Here is a 20,571-nt window from a genome sequence, read left to right as displayed (position 1 = left end):
AACTGTGAAGATGTCGATGAAATAAAAACATTTAAAGGGCAAGTCTTTTCTGAAGTATGTAATGACAGAATGATAAACAAGAACCTCAATATTTGTTTTGCAAATCGTGATCATCAGAGCACTAAGGTAGTCCTTACTACAAGAAACAGACAAAATGTAAAGTTCTGTCATTAAATAAACTTAGAAAATAAGGTACTCTGTTGCATGGAAAATCAGAATATGCAGTTAGCTCGTGAAGGCTTTGAGAAGTTTTACAGTGAAGAAACCTATTTTGCTTTAAAGTGTCTCCCCAACCAACACCAAATTTCTTTGCCTACAGTCTCTGTTTACAGACAACATGGGATCCCACAGCACATACTTGGAATACATTGTTCTACATTTTAGTATGTTTACTGGTATCAGGAAGTCAATCTCGTTTTTTTTGTTGTTGTTGTTGTTCTGCAAAGGGCTGTTGGTCCTATCCCTCCCTACTCATACCCAGGGCCATTGTTCACATTTAACTTTACGGGGTTTCGACACAGTTGCCTGGCTTCTAACCCCGGCACCATTTCCAGTTTCGCTCCTTAATTCCTCTCCCTCTACTCCCAGTTCCGGAAGAGAGAAATTGCTTTGCAGAATGAACCATCACCTTCCTTGCAAAGCTATTTTGATTATGCCATTCCCTGGCTCAGATCAGCCCTTACTGCTCATGAGGGCCACCACAAGTACTACTTCAGACAGGCAGCTTGTTTGAATCTGCCCTTCATGACATGCTATCTTTCTGATAATTTATATCATTTCCCTCCTTTGAAAAATTTCCCTTGCAAGTGTCCCCCTGCACCCCTGCCAGTGCTCTGAGAACAGGACCACAGGCTTTGAGTAAACTCTAAGAATTCAGAAAATGAACATTTGTGGCCTACAATGAACTCTTCAGCAATACCAATCCAGTCTCTCTTATTAGAGAACATTTTGTTTTGGCATGCCTGAATCTTGGGATATTTTAAGTTCGAATCTTTTTTCTAGTCAAAAATTGGGTGTCATTGTTGACTGGCTGGAAAAAGTGTCTTACTGTGATTCAGTGTGCTGACCAGAGTTGGAAAAGTACAGTTTGTCTCGAGGAAGTTAAAAATGAACAGTGGCGTCCACATGCAGTGCATGTGCAAGCCACCAGTGTTTTCTATTGGGTATAATCTGATTAAGTGTCAGTGAAAAACTGCTGGTGGGTAGATGGGGGGTGGAGAGTGGTGAATCAGTGAATACAAATGCCAAAAGCTAAGCTTGAGCTTTCTTTATCCTTTTCATTGGAGTTCTATTTCAGTAAGCAGGGCTTTGATACCATAAAAATGTCAATGTGATTAAGCAAATGTCACCATTTAAAGAGATTATTTTCAACTCATCTCCCACCTCCCTTCAACACCAAAAGAGAGAGAAAGAACCAAATTACCCAGGAACGACCCTTCCGCCCCTGCCCCACCACAGAACTCACTAAGGACAACACAGGACATTTAAAATTTGTTCCGAGATGAGTTATCCAGGATAAGAACTGGTGGTAATAGAAATTGTGAAACTGTCTGAAAGGTTTCGGTAGGGTCCAGTACAGACCTGAGCCTCCTTTTTTGAATGAATGGAGACATCATTCACCTCTCACATTTGAGAGGAAAAATGAAGCAACCCCTTGTGTGTTTAACTGCTGGCTTGAAGATTTGATTTCAAAGACTTGCCACAGGGGTGGGGAATGGCCTCATCTGTCAGGTGATTCTCAGCTCTCCTGACTCAGCAATGATGGAATGGTTTGCTTCTGGAAGAGGAAACCAAGGATTGCTGACCACCTTAGTAGGTCAGGCACTTACATACACAGCATAGATAGCACCCCCGTTGAGGTACTGAACAGAATACAGAACTATCTCCAGGAAAAGTTGGGTGATTTGCAAGGTTACACAGCCTGAATGTGGTAAAGGCTGGATTCAGTGCCCATCTACCAAATCCCACATTCTTTCCCTACAAACCTCACTGCCAGGGGAATAGCAATGGATGGAATTTTTTCCGTTGGTATTTTTTTTTTTTTAAGATTTTTATTTATTCATGAGAGACACGGAGAGGCAGAGACACAGGCAGAGGGAAAAGCAGGCTCCATGCAGGGAGCCCGACATGGGACTTGATCCTGGGACTCCAGGATCACGCCCTGGGCTGAAGGCAGGCGCTTAACCACTGAGCCACCCAGGCGTGCGTTTGTTTGTTTGTTTATTTTATTTATTGAAAAAGAGCTAGAGAGAGATAGCCCAAGCAGGGGGGTAGGGAGAAGGGGCAAAGAAGAAGAGTTAGTGCTGTGAACCCCTAAATTCCAGAACCACAAGGAGTCTGGGAGTAAAAACAGCAATAATTACAAGTAGCACTGATGCCATGCTTACCAAGTGCCAGGCATCTTGCTTGCTCTAAGTGTTTCCTCTTTTCAAAGTCCCACAACTTCACGGGATAGGTACTGTTGATGTGGTCACTTCAGGTGGCTAATGTTCAGAAAAGTGAACTAATCCAACCCACAAAGCCAGGATTCAAACTCAGACACACAGATTCCAGGTCCTGTTTTCACCTCACCTCTTTTGAGTTTCCAGCCAGCCAAAGGAATTTCATAAATATTTTACCAATAAGTTATACTGAAAGGATATCATTTTACAAATCCATCGAAAAATCATTGCCTTTTGTCTTTCAAGGATGTCTTTAACAATACTGTGATACCTATTTTTTGTGGTAGTTATGTCATCTCCTAAATTGAGAGAACTAAGGAGTGGCCCAACCAACCAAATCACATGGGTGCCAAGAAAGGATATCTAACTAGCCAGACAGATGAGTGGATGGATGGGTGCGTGGGTAAGTAGGTAGGTAGGCAAACAGACTGACAGATTTACATACATATTATATATATGTCTATACATCCATTTTGGGGTTTTTTTTTTTTTTTTGATTCAAGGAAAATCCCACCCAGGAGAAAGGGTTTTATTTCTTCCTATAGAACTATAATTGAACACTTTCTAAATATAGAAGTCAAGCCTTCCCTCACGTATCTCATTCTTTGAGACTCTGCAAAGTCTCTGTAATCTGGCAAAAATAGTCCTGAAATCCAGAAGAGCAGAGAGAGGCTTTCTTACTGATGAATTTTCCTGGTGAATTTTAAAACAGCACTTGAAATTTTGCTTTTTGGACTGAGATGTCAGAATCATTAAAATGGATTTATGCAGAGAATATATATATTTATATATATTTCCTGATTTTATATATATGTATATATACATATAAATATATATGTATATAAACATATATTCAAATAAAAAGAGAGAAGTGTTTGCCATTTTTAGAGCACTGGAGCTCTGGAATGCACAGCTTTGATCATTGCTGCAGCCTGAACAGCTGTTCCTGAACAGATGTGATGCTGTAGAGCCTAGAAGAACCAACTTAGAATGTTTGAACATAGATTTGCAGCAAAATGCCTTTCTTTCTGAGGGAGACATTAAGGCTGCAGCCAAATACAGTCGTCAGCAACTTCCTTTTTCTTTGCCACCCAAAGAATTCAAATGGAACAAAGACCAACACAACATTCTAAAATGGGAAGAGATACAAATGGGGACTCAGATTTGCTCTCCTAAAGTGTCCCCCTTAAGTCAGAATCAGCCCTGCCCTGAGGGGTGGGTGGCCCAAGGAACGAGGGTGGGTGAAGGTGGGGGGAATGGGAAGGACAGGAAGACAAGGGAAGTGGAATTCAGTTACCAAATACAGTTTTGTGCAAGAAGTCAGTGGCACCTCCCTCCACACACAGAGCCAGCTTCTCTTCTCATTTCCAGGATGTGGACATTTTGCAGTGATGGCAATAATCACCCATGATGGCAGAAAACTGGAAATCTTCCTTGGCTTTCATTATACTTATTTTATAGTACTTTCCCTCTTTGAGTTCATACAAAGAGCGCAGCTCCGTGACCTTCCAAAGCGAGGTCTGTTCCTGTCTGAATTTTTCTGATAGCAGTTAGTGCCCTCAGTATAATGTTAACTATTATTATTATTAGCATCCCAGTGATTTTTGTTGCTGTTACTATCTATACACTTACAAAGTGCTGGTCCCTGTGCAGGGCTGGGGCAGGAGCGGGTGGCAGGCAGGCAGGAACCCTTGGCTGCCACCATCCCACATTTTCATTCTGTGTCTCCTCCGGGTCCTGCCCCAGCCAGCCAGCAAGAGTTGCCATGGTGACGGAGAAAGCGTGGAGGCTCCAGGCCACGAGCCTACCTGCCCGCTGGCACCCTGTTCTTGCTGACTCCTTTGCGTGTTGGGAAGAGGATTCCTCCCACGGTGGGGAACCGTACACTGCAGCGGAGGGTCAGGAGTCTGTGCTACCAATCTGAACACAAATTCCCAGAGACTATGCCTGGAAGCCTGGTATTCTGGAGAGTTTCGGAGGAACTGAGAATCTTTCTCTTTAGGGAAAGGAGCAGGAAAAGAGTGGTAGGAGCTGGAAATTAGGCCTGGAGTCTGTCAACTGACAGTTGTTATACTGCCTTGGAAGAAATAGGATTTCTAGTTTCTCAGCTATTTCCCCTCTGTCCTTGTAAACGGCAAAACGTAGGCAAATGTGGACCAAGGCATGGCATGGGGTAGGAGAGGTGACTTGGATTTTGAAGTCAGGCTAAGGTGGGTTCATAACCCCGAGACAGAGGCCATAGAAGTTAGGGATATAGTTTTGGGGTGAGACCCCAGGATTTCCTCCCATTGCCACCTCTGAGTGAATTTGGCCACATTACGTAACCTCTAAATATCTCTAGTCTCACCAGTCAGAAGGGGCAAAAAATAATACCTCCATCATCGGGTTGGGGTAAGGCTTCAATGAGGCAATTGTAAAAAAAGCACTTAATAAACATTTGAGACTGTCATCATCACCATTGTGGGCCTAGATCTGGCCACTGTGGGCCACAGCTACCTTAGGGAAGTCCCCTCCCCTCTTGGAGGTAGTACACTCGCCCGTCTATATGGAAGGGACAGGGAGACCCTATTCCCAGGACTGTGGTAAGAAAAGTCAGGCTTGTCTCACCTCAGCAGGGCCTCCCTGCTGTCACCTGGCCACCACCCCTCCCGCACCCCCGCTGTGCCGTGTCTTCTTCTCCCATTAACTGGAGGGAAACCTGCCTTTGCCTTTGCCTTGCCAGACCCTTCCAACATCTCAGGGCCCTGGAGATAAACCTGAATCTGTTCTCCCAATCTCCTAGACCCTGTGGGATCTGGCCCCACCCCCATCCCCACCTCCTCCCTGCTGTGCACTCCAGCCTCTCTGTGGCCCTCTCTCTGTTCCTCTGACACAAGGACCCTCTCTTGGGGCAGGGTCTTCTCCTCAGTTATTTCAACCATGAGAAATTATCTGCCCACCCCACTCCCCTGTCTCCCTGACTTTCTGCTTGAGCTCAACTCCCCTTTCACCCTGCAGGACTTAGCCTAGACATCACCTCTGAGAAGAACTTCCTCTGTCTTTCTTTCTAAAGTCCCATCACCCCGACCCCCATCACACTTTATTATCTATTATCAGAAGCACTCCTTCTGATTAGGACTCCTTACACTGTGTAATTAGCATTATATATAATTTGTTTACCCGATTTTGCTGGGCGGGGGAGATAAATACAGTCTGAGGCATATTTGTGTCCTCAGGACCAGCCATGTGCCTTGCACATCACAAGTGCTTAATAAATGTTTACTGAACGAGTGACTCACAGGATCTGGACATTAGTTCCCTTTTCTTACCTGTTCTCAAAACAGCCACTAAAGGATCTGTGCTTCAGAAGGGGGTGGGGGTGGTGACAGCAAAAGGGCCCAGAGACTCAGGTATTTCACAAGTAAAGTAGAGATTGGAATGCCAGATAAAGGTAGCTCAGAGCCCGGCAATGCTCATGGGCACCAGGTTCATCTGGGGATATTGTTCCAATGAAGGTTCAATGCAGCACAGAGCGGGGCCTGAGACTCTGCTTTTCTCACAAGCTCTCAGGTCAGACCAAGCAGAGGACAAGAATTCAGTCCCCAAGAAAGTTTTGGATTTTTAAACTGTGGAGTACCAAGGACAAGGTGAGCGTAGTGGCTGGGAGAGCAGACCTGGGCTGTGTTGTGGGTGCACCTCCTGTGCTGGAAGCTGCTGGGACCCAAGACCCAGGGGCGGGGGTGGGGGCCAGAGCAGGCCAGCCAGATGGGGTGAGAGGCTTGGAATCTAGAATGTGCCTTAATCCCAGGGAGAGAATTCTATCCAGGAGTTTGCTCATTCATTTATCCACTCATTTCTCCAGCAAATCTCTGCACATTATTTTTATCCTGAGCGTATGGTGGGGACAGGACAGGTAGTCTCTGTGCTCTTGACATTAACATCCTGGAAACAAAGACCCGAATTTGAGACCGGAAGGGTGTATGTGTGTGTGTGTGTGTGTGTGTGTGTGTGTGTGTGGTATTTGGGTGAATCATTTCAGCTTTTGAGCCTGGTGAAATGTGATGCCCATTCTGAACATAGGGAGCTGCTGGGAGGTTCTCAGGTGATAGCCCCTTACAAAGATAAAGTGTTATTATTATGCACAGAACTGCTCATCTGAATTGTGAACTTGCTTCCTTCAGCCAAAGGTGGAAATCTGCAAAGGAGAATCACAGAGAGGGGTTTTCTTGTTCATTCTGTCATTCATCCAAGTGTTTGCACTGTTCTAGGCTCTGGGGATATTGTGGGGACAAAGCCAGTGAAGTCTCTGTCCTGTTGGCATTTATAGTCAGAAGGGGAAATCAAATAATCAACAAAAAAACACATATATAAACAAGAAAATGTTCTGAGTGTTAGGAGGAAAATAAAACTGGATAATTAGGTGGAGCCCCCTAGAAATGGGGTTACTTTAATTGGGAGGTTCGAGAAGGCACTTGGGACAGGTGAGATTTCAGCTGAGACGTGAGAAACCAGAAAAACAAGCCATGGTGAAATCTGAGGGAAAAGTACTCTGGGCAGAGGGAATATCACATGCAGGAGTCCCGAGGCAAGACCAAGCTTGGCGAATTTAAGAAAGGAAGAGCAGTGTGGCTGGACACAGTGACAAGGGGATGAGGTCATGACATGAGCTCAGAGAGGTCAAAGGGCCAGAGAAGAGAGAGCCCTGTTAGCCATGGTGGAGGCTTTGGGTTTTTAAAAATTAGATGTAGAGCCACTGAAAAGTAGTGCAGGGGAACTGATTTAGGATCACTCCAGTGATGGCGTGGAGGATAGTTTGTAGCGGAGCAAGAGTGGAAGCAGAACAATTTAGGAGGGCTGGCAGTGTGTTTGTGAGTGAGGACGTGATGGTGGCGTGGACCAGGGTGACAGCAGAAGAGAGGGGTTGGACACGGTAGGGCTACAGGTTGGATGACAGGTACATGAGAATGGCTTGTGTTTTGGCAAAACCCCACAAACTGCTATTTTTGGAGGAGACACGATTTACCATGCAGTAGTTATCCCACTCCCTTAGAACACTTCAGCAAAAGCAAAACCTTCACGGAACAAGAAGGAAACATGGCAGTTCTAATGCTATCTAGACACACAGAAGCTTCAAAAGGAGCCTATTGATGACAAAGGGAAATTTTCACCCTGTTCCCCTCCCTGTCCTCCAAGGTCTCATTGAAATTCTTTTGCTTGTTTGAAAGGGCACAAGAGATCCTGCTTTAACAAGTAATAAGTGGCACTTAGATGCCTTGAGCAGGCTCTAATTCTGATTAAGCATTATTTTAATTCGGAGGGGTTGTATGGAAGGAAGATGAAATAGATGGATGACACAGACAATTTAATTAATCTTAGAGATGGGGGTTAATAACCAGGGGCCGAGGCGTGTGTTGTGCATGAGTATGTGTGAGAGAGTGTGTTGAGCTGTGGTGGTGAGGCAGCAGAGGAGGGAGGGAACGCTTGATTCCCCTGTATCAGGAGTAGAGAAGTTTCTCTGTGTTCCCCACAGGGCAGGGTTCTCCCATCCATTCAATCCCAACAAAGTCAGTGTTAAGCTAGGTCCCCTGGGTTCCCAGGTTCTCTCATTTAGAAAGGGCCAAGGGATCCCTGGGTGGCGCAGCGGTTTGGCGCCTGCCTTTGGCCCAGGGCACGATCCTGGAGACCCGGGATCGAATCCCACATCAGGCTCCCGGTGCATGGAGCCTGCTTCTCCCTCTGCCTATGTCTCTGCCTCTCTCTCTCTCTCTCTCTCTCTCTCTGTGTGACTATCATAAATAAATAAAAATTTAAAAAAAAAAAAAAAAAGAAAGGGCCAAAAAACAGAGTGAACTGACATTAGCTCGAGGTTAAACAGTGGCCATAGAGATCCACCGACAGGTGTGAGAATAGAATTGAACCATCATTCTATTTATTATTATTTATTATTTATCATTATTATTTATTATTATTCATCATTCACCTTTACACAGGGTACCATTATCACATCCTCTACCTGTAAGACAAAGAATCCAGTCTTAAAAAGGAACGCCTGTAATTTCTTGAGAAACACATAATTCTGTTAAATTGTATTGGAGGGAAATTAAAGTTTTATTTGTTTAATGTAAGCATTCTCAAATATATCATAATTTCTTAATGTTTAGAAATGTACCTCCCCTCTTGCTTCCTTCCACCTGAAATGGAATTGGCCAGGGCCCCTTTCTTTCTCAAGAAGTCCTAGGGTTAGCTTTTTCAAAGTTGGGGCTGGCTTAGCAGCAAAGACCATTCCAGGTCCCCCACCCTTTCTACTCCCAGGAACATGGGGGGAAGCTGCAGAAAGGACTTGTCAGAACCAGTGGAAATGAAGCAACGGCACTTCAGGCACAGATGAGGTGAGAAGGCCCATTTCCCAGCATCATTTGTGGCTGCCTCCCTGGGAGACCATATGTCCCCATCCACAGGCAAGCCAAGTGAAATTCATGACTAGGAATATGCATCCGTTGGTTTTTCTCTAAGCTTCTGCAGCTGTTTGTGGAGGGGTGAGGGTGGGAGGAGCAAATCATCTCTTTTGTGGGCTGAGATGACATTTTATATAATTGCTCCTGGTCTTTCTATGCTGTGCACTCCCTAAGCAGGCCCCCACTACCCCGCATCGGCAGCCAGGGCCATTCACGCCATGGGGCATACAGATTGGAAATGCATCTTCTCCAAGTATTATTCTCAGAAAGCTCAAATGAAATAGTCTTAGTTTGAATTCAGGCTAATAACGCTTGGTAAAAATAAAAATTGAGTTGTTTTTCTTTTAAAGGTGGGGGGGGGGAAAGAGATTCTTTTTTATTTGGGAGCTGTGACTGCCACCTGGTGGATGATGTTAGCTGAACAACTTCCTTCTGTTCGCCTTTTCTAATGGGTCTAGTTATTAATTTACTTATTTCTTCATAAGTACAAGTGAGTGTGGAAAGCCTCTGTGTGTCAGGCACTGTATTAAGTGCCTAGGGACATGCTGTGGGAACAAAAGGGTCAAGGTTCTCGCTTTCATGTAGCAATTGTTGGGGTTGTGGTGTGACAATCAAGAAGTAAGCCACTAAATTAGAAAAATACTTTCAGAATGCGGTGAAGGCAATGTGTGAGGAAGGGACTGGGGACAGGGAGAGAAAGACTCAGGCCGGTTGCTCTCAGGAGGGTTCTTTGAGCTGAGATCTGAGCCCTGAGAAGGTTCTGGCTTTGTGAACTCCTTTCACCTGCCAGGCTTTCCTGACATCCCACTGGTTGTCTTGTCAGCAGCCATCGTCACAGACTGCTTAGTGGAGCACTGGTGAGCCCCAGGGGGCAGGGGCAGTGAGAGTGAAATCTGTTTGCTCCATTTGGGTGGGCCCAAATATGCTCACAAGGTACTGCAGACTTCTTTTATGAAAAAAAAAAAAAAAGATTTTATTTATTTGAGAGAGAAAAAGCATGAGCAGAAGGAGGGACAGAGAGGAGCAGGCTCCTCCCAGAGCAAGGAGCCCCAACTCGGGGCTTGATTCCAGGACCCTGGGACCATGACCTGAGCAGAAGGCAGACGCTTAACTGACAAAGCCACCCAGGTGCCCCAAGAGGTACAGCAACCTTGGTCTTATCTGTTCCCTGCATTTGACCCATCCCTGCTGTGGCCAGAGGGCATTACTTTGTATCATATCTACTGTCTCTCCTGCCAAGAAAATAATCAAACTCTGGATTAAAAAGGAAAAATAAATCTGTTCAAAAGGATTGAAGAGCTATTGAGGTGAGAGGACTTTGAGGGGTCAAGATTCCAGGGACGAGTAAGGAAAGCACCAAGGTGACTCTACACCATAACTTTCCCTCACCAGATGCTGCCCAGTTTATGAGTGGTAGCTAGCATTCAGTGTCACCCAAGGAGGCCTTAGGTAATGCCCTAGACTTTAAGTTGGGACACCTGAGAAGCTTTATTCTAAGGAGTAAGACTAAATAAGATATATACCAGACTTTATAAAGACTGAAGCTGAGCTGTAAGTCAACTCAAAACTCCCTTACCTTAACTGCCTGCCAGAAAAAAAAAAGACAGTATTATCCAGGTTCTCAAATAATCTACAGTTTTAATATTGTAATACTATGTAATATTTTTGAGATTATATAATATCTGCCATGCAAAAATTTCCCAGCACACCAGGATTCAAAAGTCAAATAATAAAAAAACATAAAAAAGAAAAAAGTTGTAGCAGTTATCCTAAAGGGATTGAAAATAACTCTGATAAATATGTTCTAGAAAATATTCCAAAGAAATTCTGGAGCTGAGTTTTCATTTCATTCCAGAAATGGAAAACATGACTGAAATTTAGAGCTCAGTAGCAGATTGATTAGTACTGTAAAGAGGATTAATAGACTTCTCTACAGAGCAGTAGAAAATAACCAGATGAAGCAACAAGAGAAACAAGGAGGGAAACTACAGGAAAGAGCAAAATAGTTATATGGAGTAAGGTAAAAAGATTGAACATGTGTAGTGGGGTCTCAGGAAAAAAAAAAAAAAGGAAATAATGAAGCAGAAGTAATAATGGAAGAAATAATGGCCTAGAATTGACCAAACTGATAAATAATATCAAATCACATATTCAAGAAGCATTATGCAGCCCAACCAGGATAAATGGAAAGAACATCATATTGAGTCATTTCATGATAAAACTGCTAAAAAGTGAGGACAAAAAGAAAATCTGAAAAACAGGCAGAGGGAAAAGCTGTGTTACTTTTAAAGGGGCAGTTATATGACTGACAGTGACTTCTCAAAAGAAATAGAAATAGTAAAACAGGATTTCTTCAAAATGCTGAAAGAAAATAGTTGACAGCCTTCAATTTGATACCCAGCAAAAAATTATTTAAAAATCATTAGAAAAAACTGTATCAGATAAACAGATTCTTAGTGAATTTATCACCAGTTACAGCCACACTACTATAAAATGTAAAGGTTGTCCTATAGGTAGAGGGAAGATAATCCCATTTGGAAAAACAAATATGTAGGAATGAATACAAACACAATGGAGATGGTAAATATATAAAAAATCAGTAAATTAAAATGAATAATGACGGTATAAAGCAATATTAATGTCTGATGGTGTTTAAAATACATTGTAGAATCACCAAAAAAAAAAAAAAAAAACTATAATGCTGCTTACAACAGTCATTATAAACACAAGATTGAAGAAAGGCTGAAAGTAAAATAATGAAAAAGATATACCATGAAACACTAACCACCAGAATATATGCCAACAAGCGTCATTAGAGACAAAGAGGAACACTTTATAAAAATAAAAGCATCAAATTACCAGAAGATATAACAATTTTAAATGTGTAGGCACCTAATAGCAGTTAAGGACATACTAAGCACATATTGACAGAACTAAAGGAACAAATAAAAAAAAATTCCTCCATAGGGTGATTTTCAGCACACCTCTGTCAGTAACTGACAGAACAGTCTGACCTAATTTAACTGACAGTATAAAATAGATAAAAAGAAAACAAGGATACATTGATTAAGAAACCTAGATAAGACACTTCACAAATTTGATCAAATTTGCATATATAATATGAGCACTAGACCCAACAACTACAGAATACACATACTTTTCAACTGCACACAGTTAGTTCCCCAAAGTAGACCACATGCTGTGTTCTAATGCAAATCTCAGAAAATTTCAAAGGACTGAAATCATTCAAGGTATGGTCAATGACTACTATGGAATTAAGCTAAAAACAACAAAAAAATTGAAAAGCTTCCAAATCTTTGGACATGAAACAATATATACATAACTCATATGCCTAAAAAATTACAATTAAAATGTCTTGAATTGAATAATGAATAGGAATACCAAACTTGTGGCATGCAGCTAAAGCTAGGCTCAGAGGAAAATGTATATAGCTTTACGTGCCTACATTAGGAAAAAAGTCTCAACATCAAAGATTTAAATATCCATCTCAGGATGTTACAAAAACAATGAGGGAACATTAGCAGGAATTGACAAAGTCAAAATTTGATTCTTTGAACAGAGTAATAAAATTGATAACCTATTGATGAGATCAAATCAGATAAAAAGAGCATATAAATTATCAATATCATGAATGAAAAGGGGGAAATTGTGATGCTCCTATAAACCTTAAAAAGATAATGAAGGAATATTTGAACAATTTTTGCTACTGAGTTTTAGAATATAAGAGGATTGGACAAATCCTAGAAGAACCCACTTTACTAAACTGACCCAAAAAGAAATAGAAAATCTGAATAATCCTATAACTACTAAAGACCTTTTCACAAAGAACACCATACCTAGATGTCTTAATTAATAAATTCTACCAAATACATAAGAGGTTGTAAGTCATTATCTCTCACATAGACGTTAAAAGTCTAAAGAAAAGATTAAAAAATCAAATTTAGAGGTATGTCAATCATATAGTATGATAATATATCACAAGCAAGTAGGATTTATCCCAGATTAGAGGGTTGGTTTAACATTGGAATTCGATCAATGCAATTCATCACATTTATACAATAAGGGAGTGAAATTACATAATCATCTCAATAGAGTTCGTAGACAGAATAAAAGGTGAATCACAGATGAGAAAAAAATTGCAATACATACAAGTAACAAATACCTAATATACAGAATATATTAAAAACTCCTCTTAATGATTGAGAACAGAATGAAAACCCCCACATAGAAACAAAGAAAGCAAAGGGATTGGGCCTGGGTGAGAACATGAGGTGCTTCTGCACTGCACCATTTCTTACCCTGGGTGGATATTACGTGGATATATTTAGTGTGTGAAAATTCATCGATCTGTATACTGATGATTGGTACAGTTTTCTGCACTTTATAATTCAATTTAAAAAGATTCATTTTAAGAAAATATGTCTCTGTCCTGCCTGTTACTTTGGGGAAGTCACTCATTTTGGAACTTCAGTTTCTTTGCTGTGAAATGCTGCACGATTTGAAAGGATGGTCTATGGGACAACCATTTGCAAAGTACAGATGTAAAGCTATGGCCACATGCACTTCACAGGGTATGTGCTCAATAACCGTGACATGGAGGTGAAGCCTACGGCAACTCTATGTGCCAGTACTCAATAGGCCTTATTTTGATTTAGCCCCGTCATCCTGAATTTACACCTGAGGAAACCGAAAGCTTAGAGAGGAAAAGTAGCTTGCCCAAATAACCCAGCTGGGCAGCAGCCGCACCCCATGGGCCGCACGTCGGGGCGGGAAAGACGCTGGCCCGAGGCCCAGAAGGCCCAGCACGACTATGCCCGGCCAAGGTGCCCCGGGAACCCTCGGGCAGCACGGGGTGCTGTGTCCCCTCCCGCGCCCCCGGCCCCCAACTTCACCGCCCGCGCTCCAGCCTGCGCAAGCCAGGGTCAGGGCTCACGGGGGAGCCGGGGGAGCCGGGCACACCCAGCCGCGGGAGGCTGCCCCAGGGGCCTGCCCCCTCCCCCACCGCCCTGTCCCCGCCTCCCCGCCCCCCCCCACCCCCGTGACGCGGTCCCCAAACCTTGCCACCACCTTCCCTCTGCGCCCCAGCCAAAGCCCTGCCGCTCTCCCGCCCGCGCAGGGCGGCCCGCCCCGCCCCGCCCCCGCCCCCGACGACGCCGTGTCCCCGCGCCCCCACCTGCCCACGCCGTCCCGCCCCTCACGCCCACCCCGCCGCGCGCGCAGTGGCCCCGCCCCCGCCCCCCCGCGTCCCCGCCCTCCCGCCCAGGGCTACGCGGGGCTTCTGAGGAAACTCGGCGGCGATGGCGGCGGCCGCCCGGGGGCAGGAGCGGAGCCTGACGCGCTTCGTCTACGTGACGCGCTTCGGCTCGCACCGGTGCGGCGGCGTCTTGCGGCTGGGCGGCCGCCGGGCTCAGGGCCGCGGGAACCCCGGGCGCCGGGCCGCAGGCAGCCCCGAGGAACCGCGGGCGGCGGCCCCGGACGGCGCGGAGCTCGCCCCCGGCCCCCGGCCCCGGGAACCCGCCGTCTCCCCGCCGGCGCGGGCGTCGAGCGCGCAGAGCGGTACCTCGCCGGCGGCGCGAGCAGGTGGCAGGTGGCGCCTGGCGGGCGGGCGGGGGGGCGGGCGCCCGGGTGCCCGGGTGTCGGCGGTGGGCGCCTCAGCCCTCGGCCTTCCCGCCCGGCTGCGGAGGGCAGGTGCGGTCCCGCGAGATGAGCCGGGCTGCCGCGGGAGGTCACGGGACGGAGCCCCTTGCGTCTGCCACCGCGAGGGGCCGGGCGGCTTGTCTGTGCCGCGGGGCCGCCGTCTTCGCCGCGCTGAGGGAGGCACGGGCCTCGACGCGACGCGCGGGAGGTCTTCCCCTCGTCCGTCCGCGTGCGCGTGTTTCGGGCATGGGCATGCTCTGTGTGTGAAACGTCCCTATAGGTGTTGCCTGTGTCTTATTGAATTCCTTCCTAGGTGTTCGACCTTCCGTTGCAAACGGGGTTTCCTCCTCCATAACCCCCTCTGCGTGCTTGTTTGTGTCTAGGAAGCTTCCTGATCTTCCTTCCTTCCTTCTTTTCTTTCAGAAAGAGAGAGCGAGGGATCCCTGGGTGGCGCAGCGGTTTGGCGCCTGCCTTTGGCCCAGGGCGCGATCCTGGAGATCCGGGATCGAATCCCACGTCGGGCTCCCGGGGCATGGAGCCTGCTTCTCCCTCTGCCTGTGTCTCTGCCTCTCTCTCTCTCTCTCTGTGACTATCATAAAAAAAAAAAAAAAAAAAAAAAAAAAAAAAAAGAAAGAGAGAGCGAGCTAGCAGGGGGAGAGGCAGAGGGAGCCACAGAAGCCGACTCTGTGCTGAGGTGGATCTGGGGGTGGGACTTGACCTCAGGACCTTGACATCATGACCTGAGGTGAAATCAGATGAGCCACCCAGGCGCCCCACTTCTTGATCTTAAAAAAAATAAATGAACAAACCGTATTTAAGGTTCATGTATATACATGCCGAGATTTGATAAGGTTATATTTTTAGCGACACAATTAAGGTACAGAGCATTTCCATCTCCCTCGTTTTTGAGGGCTTACTCCCTCCACCTGTGCTTTTTGGAGAGTTTATGGAGACGTTCACAGTTCAGCTTACCTATTTAAAGTGTACAACTCAGTGCTTTTCATAGAGATGGGCAACCATCACCACACTCAATTTTGGAACATATCTCTTACCCCAAAGAGAAAACCTGTACCTTTTCCTACTGTATCCTGTATCCGTTGGCACCCACTACCCCCTCTTACTGCCCTCCCCTCCTCCTAACCCCAGGGCTAAGGAAGGGCTAAACTTTCTTTCTTCGCGGATTTGCCTATTCTGCACATCTCATATAAATTGCATCATACAATATATGAGCTTTCCTGATTGTCTTCTTTCACTTAGCCTATTGGTTTTTGAATGAACTTTAAATCCTAGTACCTGGCTGCATTCTCTTATTTTTAGAGTAGGTTTTATCATTGATGCTGATTGTCCAGGTATACTCTAAGATTATTTGCAAAGAGAGATAATTTCATTTCTTCTTCTTCTTTTTTTTTTTTTTTTTAACCCATTCCTATGCCTGCAGTAGATTTGTTTTGTCTTACTGTATGCAGTAATACCTCGAGTACTATGTTGAATACTAGTGAAGATTCTGGGCAACCTTGCCTTATTCCTGATCAGTAGAGGGAATGCCTCTAGTGTTCCCCATTAAATAAGTTACTGGCTTTAGGACGAAGGCATATATATTTAAAATACTAAAAAGTATTCCTCAGTTTTTATTTTCTTCAGTGATTTTATCATAAGTGGGTGCTGAATTCTGTCAAAGGCTTTCTCAGATCTATGGAGATACATTGTTAGATTTATTATTATGGTATATAATATAAATGGATTTTCCAGTATTGAACCAACTTTGCATTCCTGAAGTAAATCCTACTTGGCTATGATGTGTTATTTTCTTAAAGTAGCTTGGACTCCACTAATAATTTGTTTAGAGTTTTACATTGATATTCATGAGAAATCATAATCCATAGTTTTTCTCTCTTTGTATTTCTTCATCTAGTTTAGGTGTTAGAGTGTACATACTTCATAAAAGATTTACAAACTTTCCTTCTTTTTCTATGCTCTGGAAAAAGTGGGACTACCTGGTGTTTGATGGTTTGGTAGATTTCTTTTGTGAAATCATCTGGGTCTAGGGCTTTTTGTGGAATAATTCCATTACAACTTTTTCTATATCTTATATGAAATTGCTCTTTTTAAGCTTTCTAATCCTAATGGGTCAATTTTGGTTATATTTTCCTAGGAAATTCTCTATTTCATCTGTGTTTCTAAATCTATTTGCATAGAGGTCTGCAAAGTAGTGTCTCATGATTTTAAGAAATTTCTTGTGTTTCAATGTCATTTTTTTTCTGCATGTGTATGTACTCCCCCTTTCTTTCTTTCTTTTTTTTTTTTTTAAGATTTTATTTATATACTTATGGGAGAGACAGAGAGAGAGAGAGAGAAGCAGAGACACAGGCAGAGGGAGAAGGAGGCTCCATGCAGGGAGCCTGACGTGGAACTAGATCCCAGGTCTCCAGGATCATGCCCTGGACCAAAAGCGACGCTAAACTGCTGAGCCACCTGGGCTGCCCTATTCCCCCTTTTTCTTGATCAAGTGTTTTGTTTTGTCAATTAAAAAAAAAAACAGGATTTCAATTTATTAATGAGACGTCTTGTTTTTCTAGTCTCTTCCTCATTGAAAAATAAATATAAATAATAAAGATGAAACTTTATCTCCTTACACGTGCTTTCTTTTGGTTTCCTATGTTGTTTTTATACTTTTTTCCAGCAGGACATTTCATTAAATTATTTTTATTCTTCCTTTTTATTGATTAAAGCCTTTAGTGCAATGCATTTTCTTCTAACCACTACTTTAAATCCCATAGATTCTAATATGTAGTGTTTCCATTGTCACTATGTTTTTTAAAAATTATGTAATTTCAGTTTGTATTATTCTTCTCACTGTAGAGTTGCTTAATAGATTTGATTTTTTAAGAAGCTACCAGGACTAAAAAAAAAAAAAAAAAAAAAAAAAAAAGCTTCCAGGACTTTTCTGTTTTGTTTTTGTTAGTAAACTCTGTTTTATTGCATTATAATCAGAGTGTTTGTAAGGTCTCCACTTTTATGGATGCTACTGATACTTTTTTCATGACCTAATTTATGCTTCTTCCTTTTTCTTTCTCCTGCGGAAGCCATGCAATTGGAAGACTATCCCTTTAAATCATGCTTGCCCCTTTAAACTGAGTCAATCCCATTAAATGGCATGATTAGTACTTTCTGTGGTGTCTGGCCCTTTAAATTGCACATTGATATTCCTTCTCTGTAGTTTGTGCTCTGACCTGTAGGGTTTTGTTTTAGTATTTTCAGATTTAGGGTGGATTTAATCTTTCTGTTGGCCAGAAAGCTCTCCTGCAGGCACTTTTTCTAGTGCCCTTTCTTTCTCTTCCCTGCTGGCCACAAATCCCTCCTTGGGGTGGGGCTGGAGCCTATGGGACCATAGCTCTGCGATTGAATGATTTTTCTTGTTTTCTTTAAACAGTTACTTTGCAGTTCTCATTTTCTATCTTCAAGCAATGCTGAGGGTGCAGTTTTGTATAGAATTTTCAAAATGTGAAATTGTTTGGGGTGAACTTTTGGGAGGTCAGTTCCTCTACATTTCCCATTGTCTTCAGTAACTCAGAAAGTCTAAAACTGAAGGTTTTTGAAAAAGAGAAGAGAGGGGGCACCTGGGTGGCTCAGTCAGTTAACCGTCTCTTTATTTTGACTCAGGTGATGATCTCAGGGTTGTGTGATGGAGCCCCACATTGGGTTCTGTGCTCTGCACAGTCTGCTTGTCCCTCTTGCTCTGCTTCTCCTCCTCTTCCTCTTCCTCCTCCTCATCTCTCTCAAGAAGTGGTAGGGTTAGATTTACTCAGGCTATGCTATATAAAGGAGATAGAATTGGAGGCATGCAAGACTGAAGCCCAATTTGAGGAATATGTAAACATTTTGTTTGTTATCCTTCCAGATTGCTTTGATAATTTAGATGTATAAGATAGTACTCTGTGTGACTTGATTGACTCCTGAAAATGAGCTGTGGCAGGAAGCCTTCAGAGCTATCTATCCAGCGTCATTACTTTGGACAACAAGCCCTTCTAATGGCCTCAAGTTTTTGTTTTTTTGGTTTTTGTTTTGTTTTGTTTTGTTTTGTTTTGTTTTGTTTTTTCTGGCTCCTCTCCCAGGGATCTAAAAAATCCAGGGGTAGTATAAGATATTTTAGCCCTCAGTTTCCAGCTTCTTTGAATAATAGAAATAGGATACAAGGTTTATTCTAGGAAGAGGAGAGAGTATGGTGATGGTGGTGATAGTAGTGGTAATGAGGAGCTCTATAGCTTTGGCAAGAAGCCAAGAAAAAATACAATTGATTCAGTTGGGAGCCTATATTGTTTTAGTGCCATGAATCAAAGGACAAATAATAGTCCATCATCAAGATAGTGCATTAGAAGTGAGGAACACTGAAAGCAGATGAAGAAGCTCCCAGGCCTGAGGGAAGGGATGCATGAATTTGTGCTGGAGATCCCTACCTATGCCAGTTAGAAGTAACTGGGTAGCCAATATTATAAAACCGTGTTGTGCTTTTGTAACTTTATGCCGTACAGACCTAGGGTGGCTTTCCTCTAGTTGACTTCTCTGCTGGGGTAGGAAAAGACAATAATATAGTTTGTCTTGAAGTTTTATTTTGAAACTTGGGGATTTTTGCTGCTCCCTTGTGACAGGGGTGACATGATCAGATCTGGAGGAAGGAGAACTAGGACAGAGTTGGGCTAGAAGAGACTGGAGGCCAGAGCCTGTTAGAGGGCAGTCACAGAAGTCCAGCGCAGAGATGAAAGGTGTGAACGAAGGCAGCAGCAATGGAGACAATGCACAGGATCAATGACTGACTGAAAGAGAAGAAAGGGGTTGATGCCAACCCTGAAGTTCGTTTGTTTCTTTTCTTTTCTTTTCTTTTCTTTTCTTTTCTTTTCTTTTCTTTTCTTTTCTTTTCTTTTCTTTTCTTTTCTTTCTTTTTTTCTTTCTTTTTCTTTTTCTTCTTTTTCTTTTTCTTTTCTTCTTTCTTTCTTTCTTTCTTTCTTTCTTTCTTTCTTTCTTTCTTTCAGATTTCATCGATTCATTCATGAGAGACACACAGAGGCAGACACATAGGCAGAGGGAGGAGCTGGCTCCCCATGGGGAGCCCAATTCAGGACTGGATCCCAGGACCCTGGGTTCACAAACTGAGCCAAAGGCAGATGGTCAACCACTGAGCCACCCAGGCATCCCAACTCTGAAGTTTCTATGGTAGGTGGATGGGCAGATGATGGAGCCAAGAACTTCAGAGCCCCTCTGCTGTGCTTGTGAGGCCAAGAATAGTCATAGATTTATATTTAAACCAAGGCAGGAAGTGCTTAAATTTTACTCAGTTTGGGATATATATTTAATATTAATATTAAAAGGATGTTTATGTCTGGCTCTCTATGGGGAACTAAGTGAATTATTTATCATTGAACGTCTCCCACACTGTGGGCACTAGATTATGTGCTAGTGACAGAAGAATCAGACAAATATTCTGCTCTCCAGGAACTTCTAAATGAATAATATGAATGCAAGTTAGTAGACACAAATGCTGTAAGAGAGACACCTTAGAAAGACTTTGATAGTTAAGGGAAAGGAGAGGCATAAAGGCAGGAAATCAAGGGATATGCATGGATAAAGTGCTAGTGGGAAGGTAGAGATTATTGAGAGCATTGGCTTTGAAATCAGAAAGACATAATCTTGGCTCTGTCATTTATTAGTAGTGTAACATTGGCCAAGCTAGTTAACTACTCGATTCTCAGTTTTCTTATATGTAAAATGGGGATGATATTTTCTAACAGAACAAGTTACTGTGAAGACTAAGTGACAGGGATGCCTGGGTGGCTCAGTGGTTGAGCATCTGCCTTTGGCTCAGGGCGTGATCCCAGAGTCCTGGGATTGAGTCCCATATCAGGCTCCCCACAGGGAGCCTGCTTCTTCCTCTGCCTATATCTCTGCCTCTCTGTGTGTGTCTCTCATAAATAAATAAAATCTTAAAAAACAAAAAAGACTAAGTGAAGTACAGAATGTGTGCAGTGCCCAGCACAGTGTTTGAT

General features: G+C 43.5%; 1 protein-coding gene across 3 annotated transcripts in view; it reads left to right on the top strand.

The window, feature by feature from the left end:
- The first annotated feature begins 14,160 nt into the window (after positions 1-14,160).
- C4H5orf47 (chromosome 4 C5orf47 homolog) overlaps positions 14,161-20,571 on the top strand; it is a 36,249-nt gene continuing 29,838 nt past the window's right edge. For all 3 annotated transcript variants that reach the window (XM_072756571.1, XM_072756570.1, XM_072756572.1), the window contains exon 1: positions 14,161-14,476. In XM_072756571.1, the coding sequence (XP_072612672.1) occupies positions 14,194-14,476 (283 nt within the window). In that variant the 5' untranslated portion in view covers positions 14,161-14,193. The remainder of the gene's footprint in view (positions 14,477-20,571) is intronic.

This window comes from Vulpes vulpes, chromosome 4, assembly GCF_048418805.1.
Source record: "Vulpes vulpes isolate BD-2025 chromosome 4, VulVul3, whole genome shotgun sequence".
Lineage (NCBI taxonomy): Eukaryota > Metazoa > Chordata > Mammalia > Carnivora > Canidae > Vulpes > Vulpes vulpes.
The sequence above is the reverse complement of the archived record's forward strand: the minus strand, read 5'-3'. Positions and strand labels throughout refer to the sequence as shown.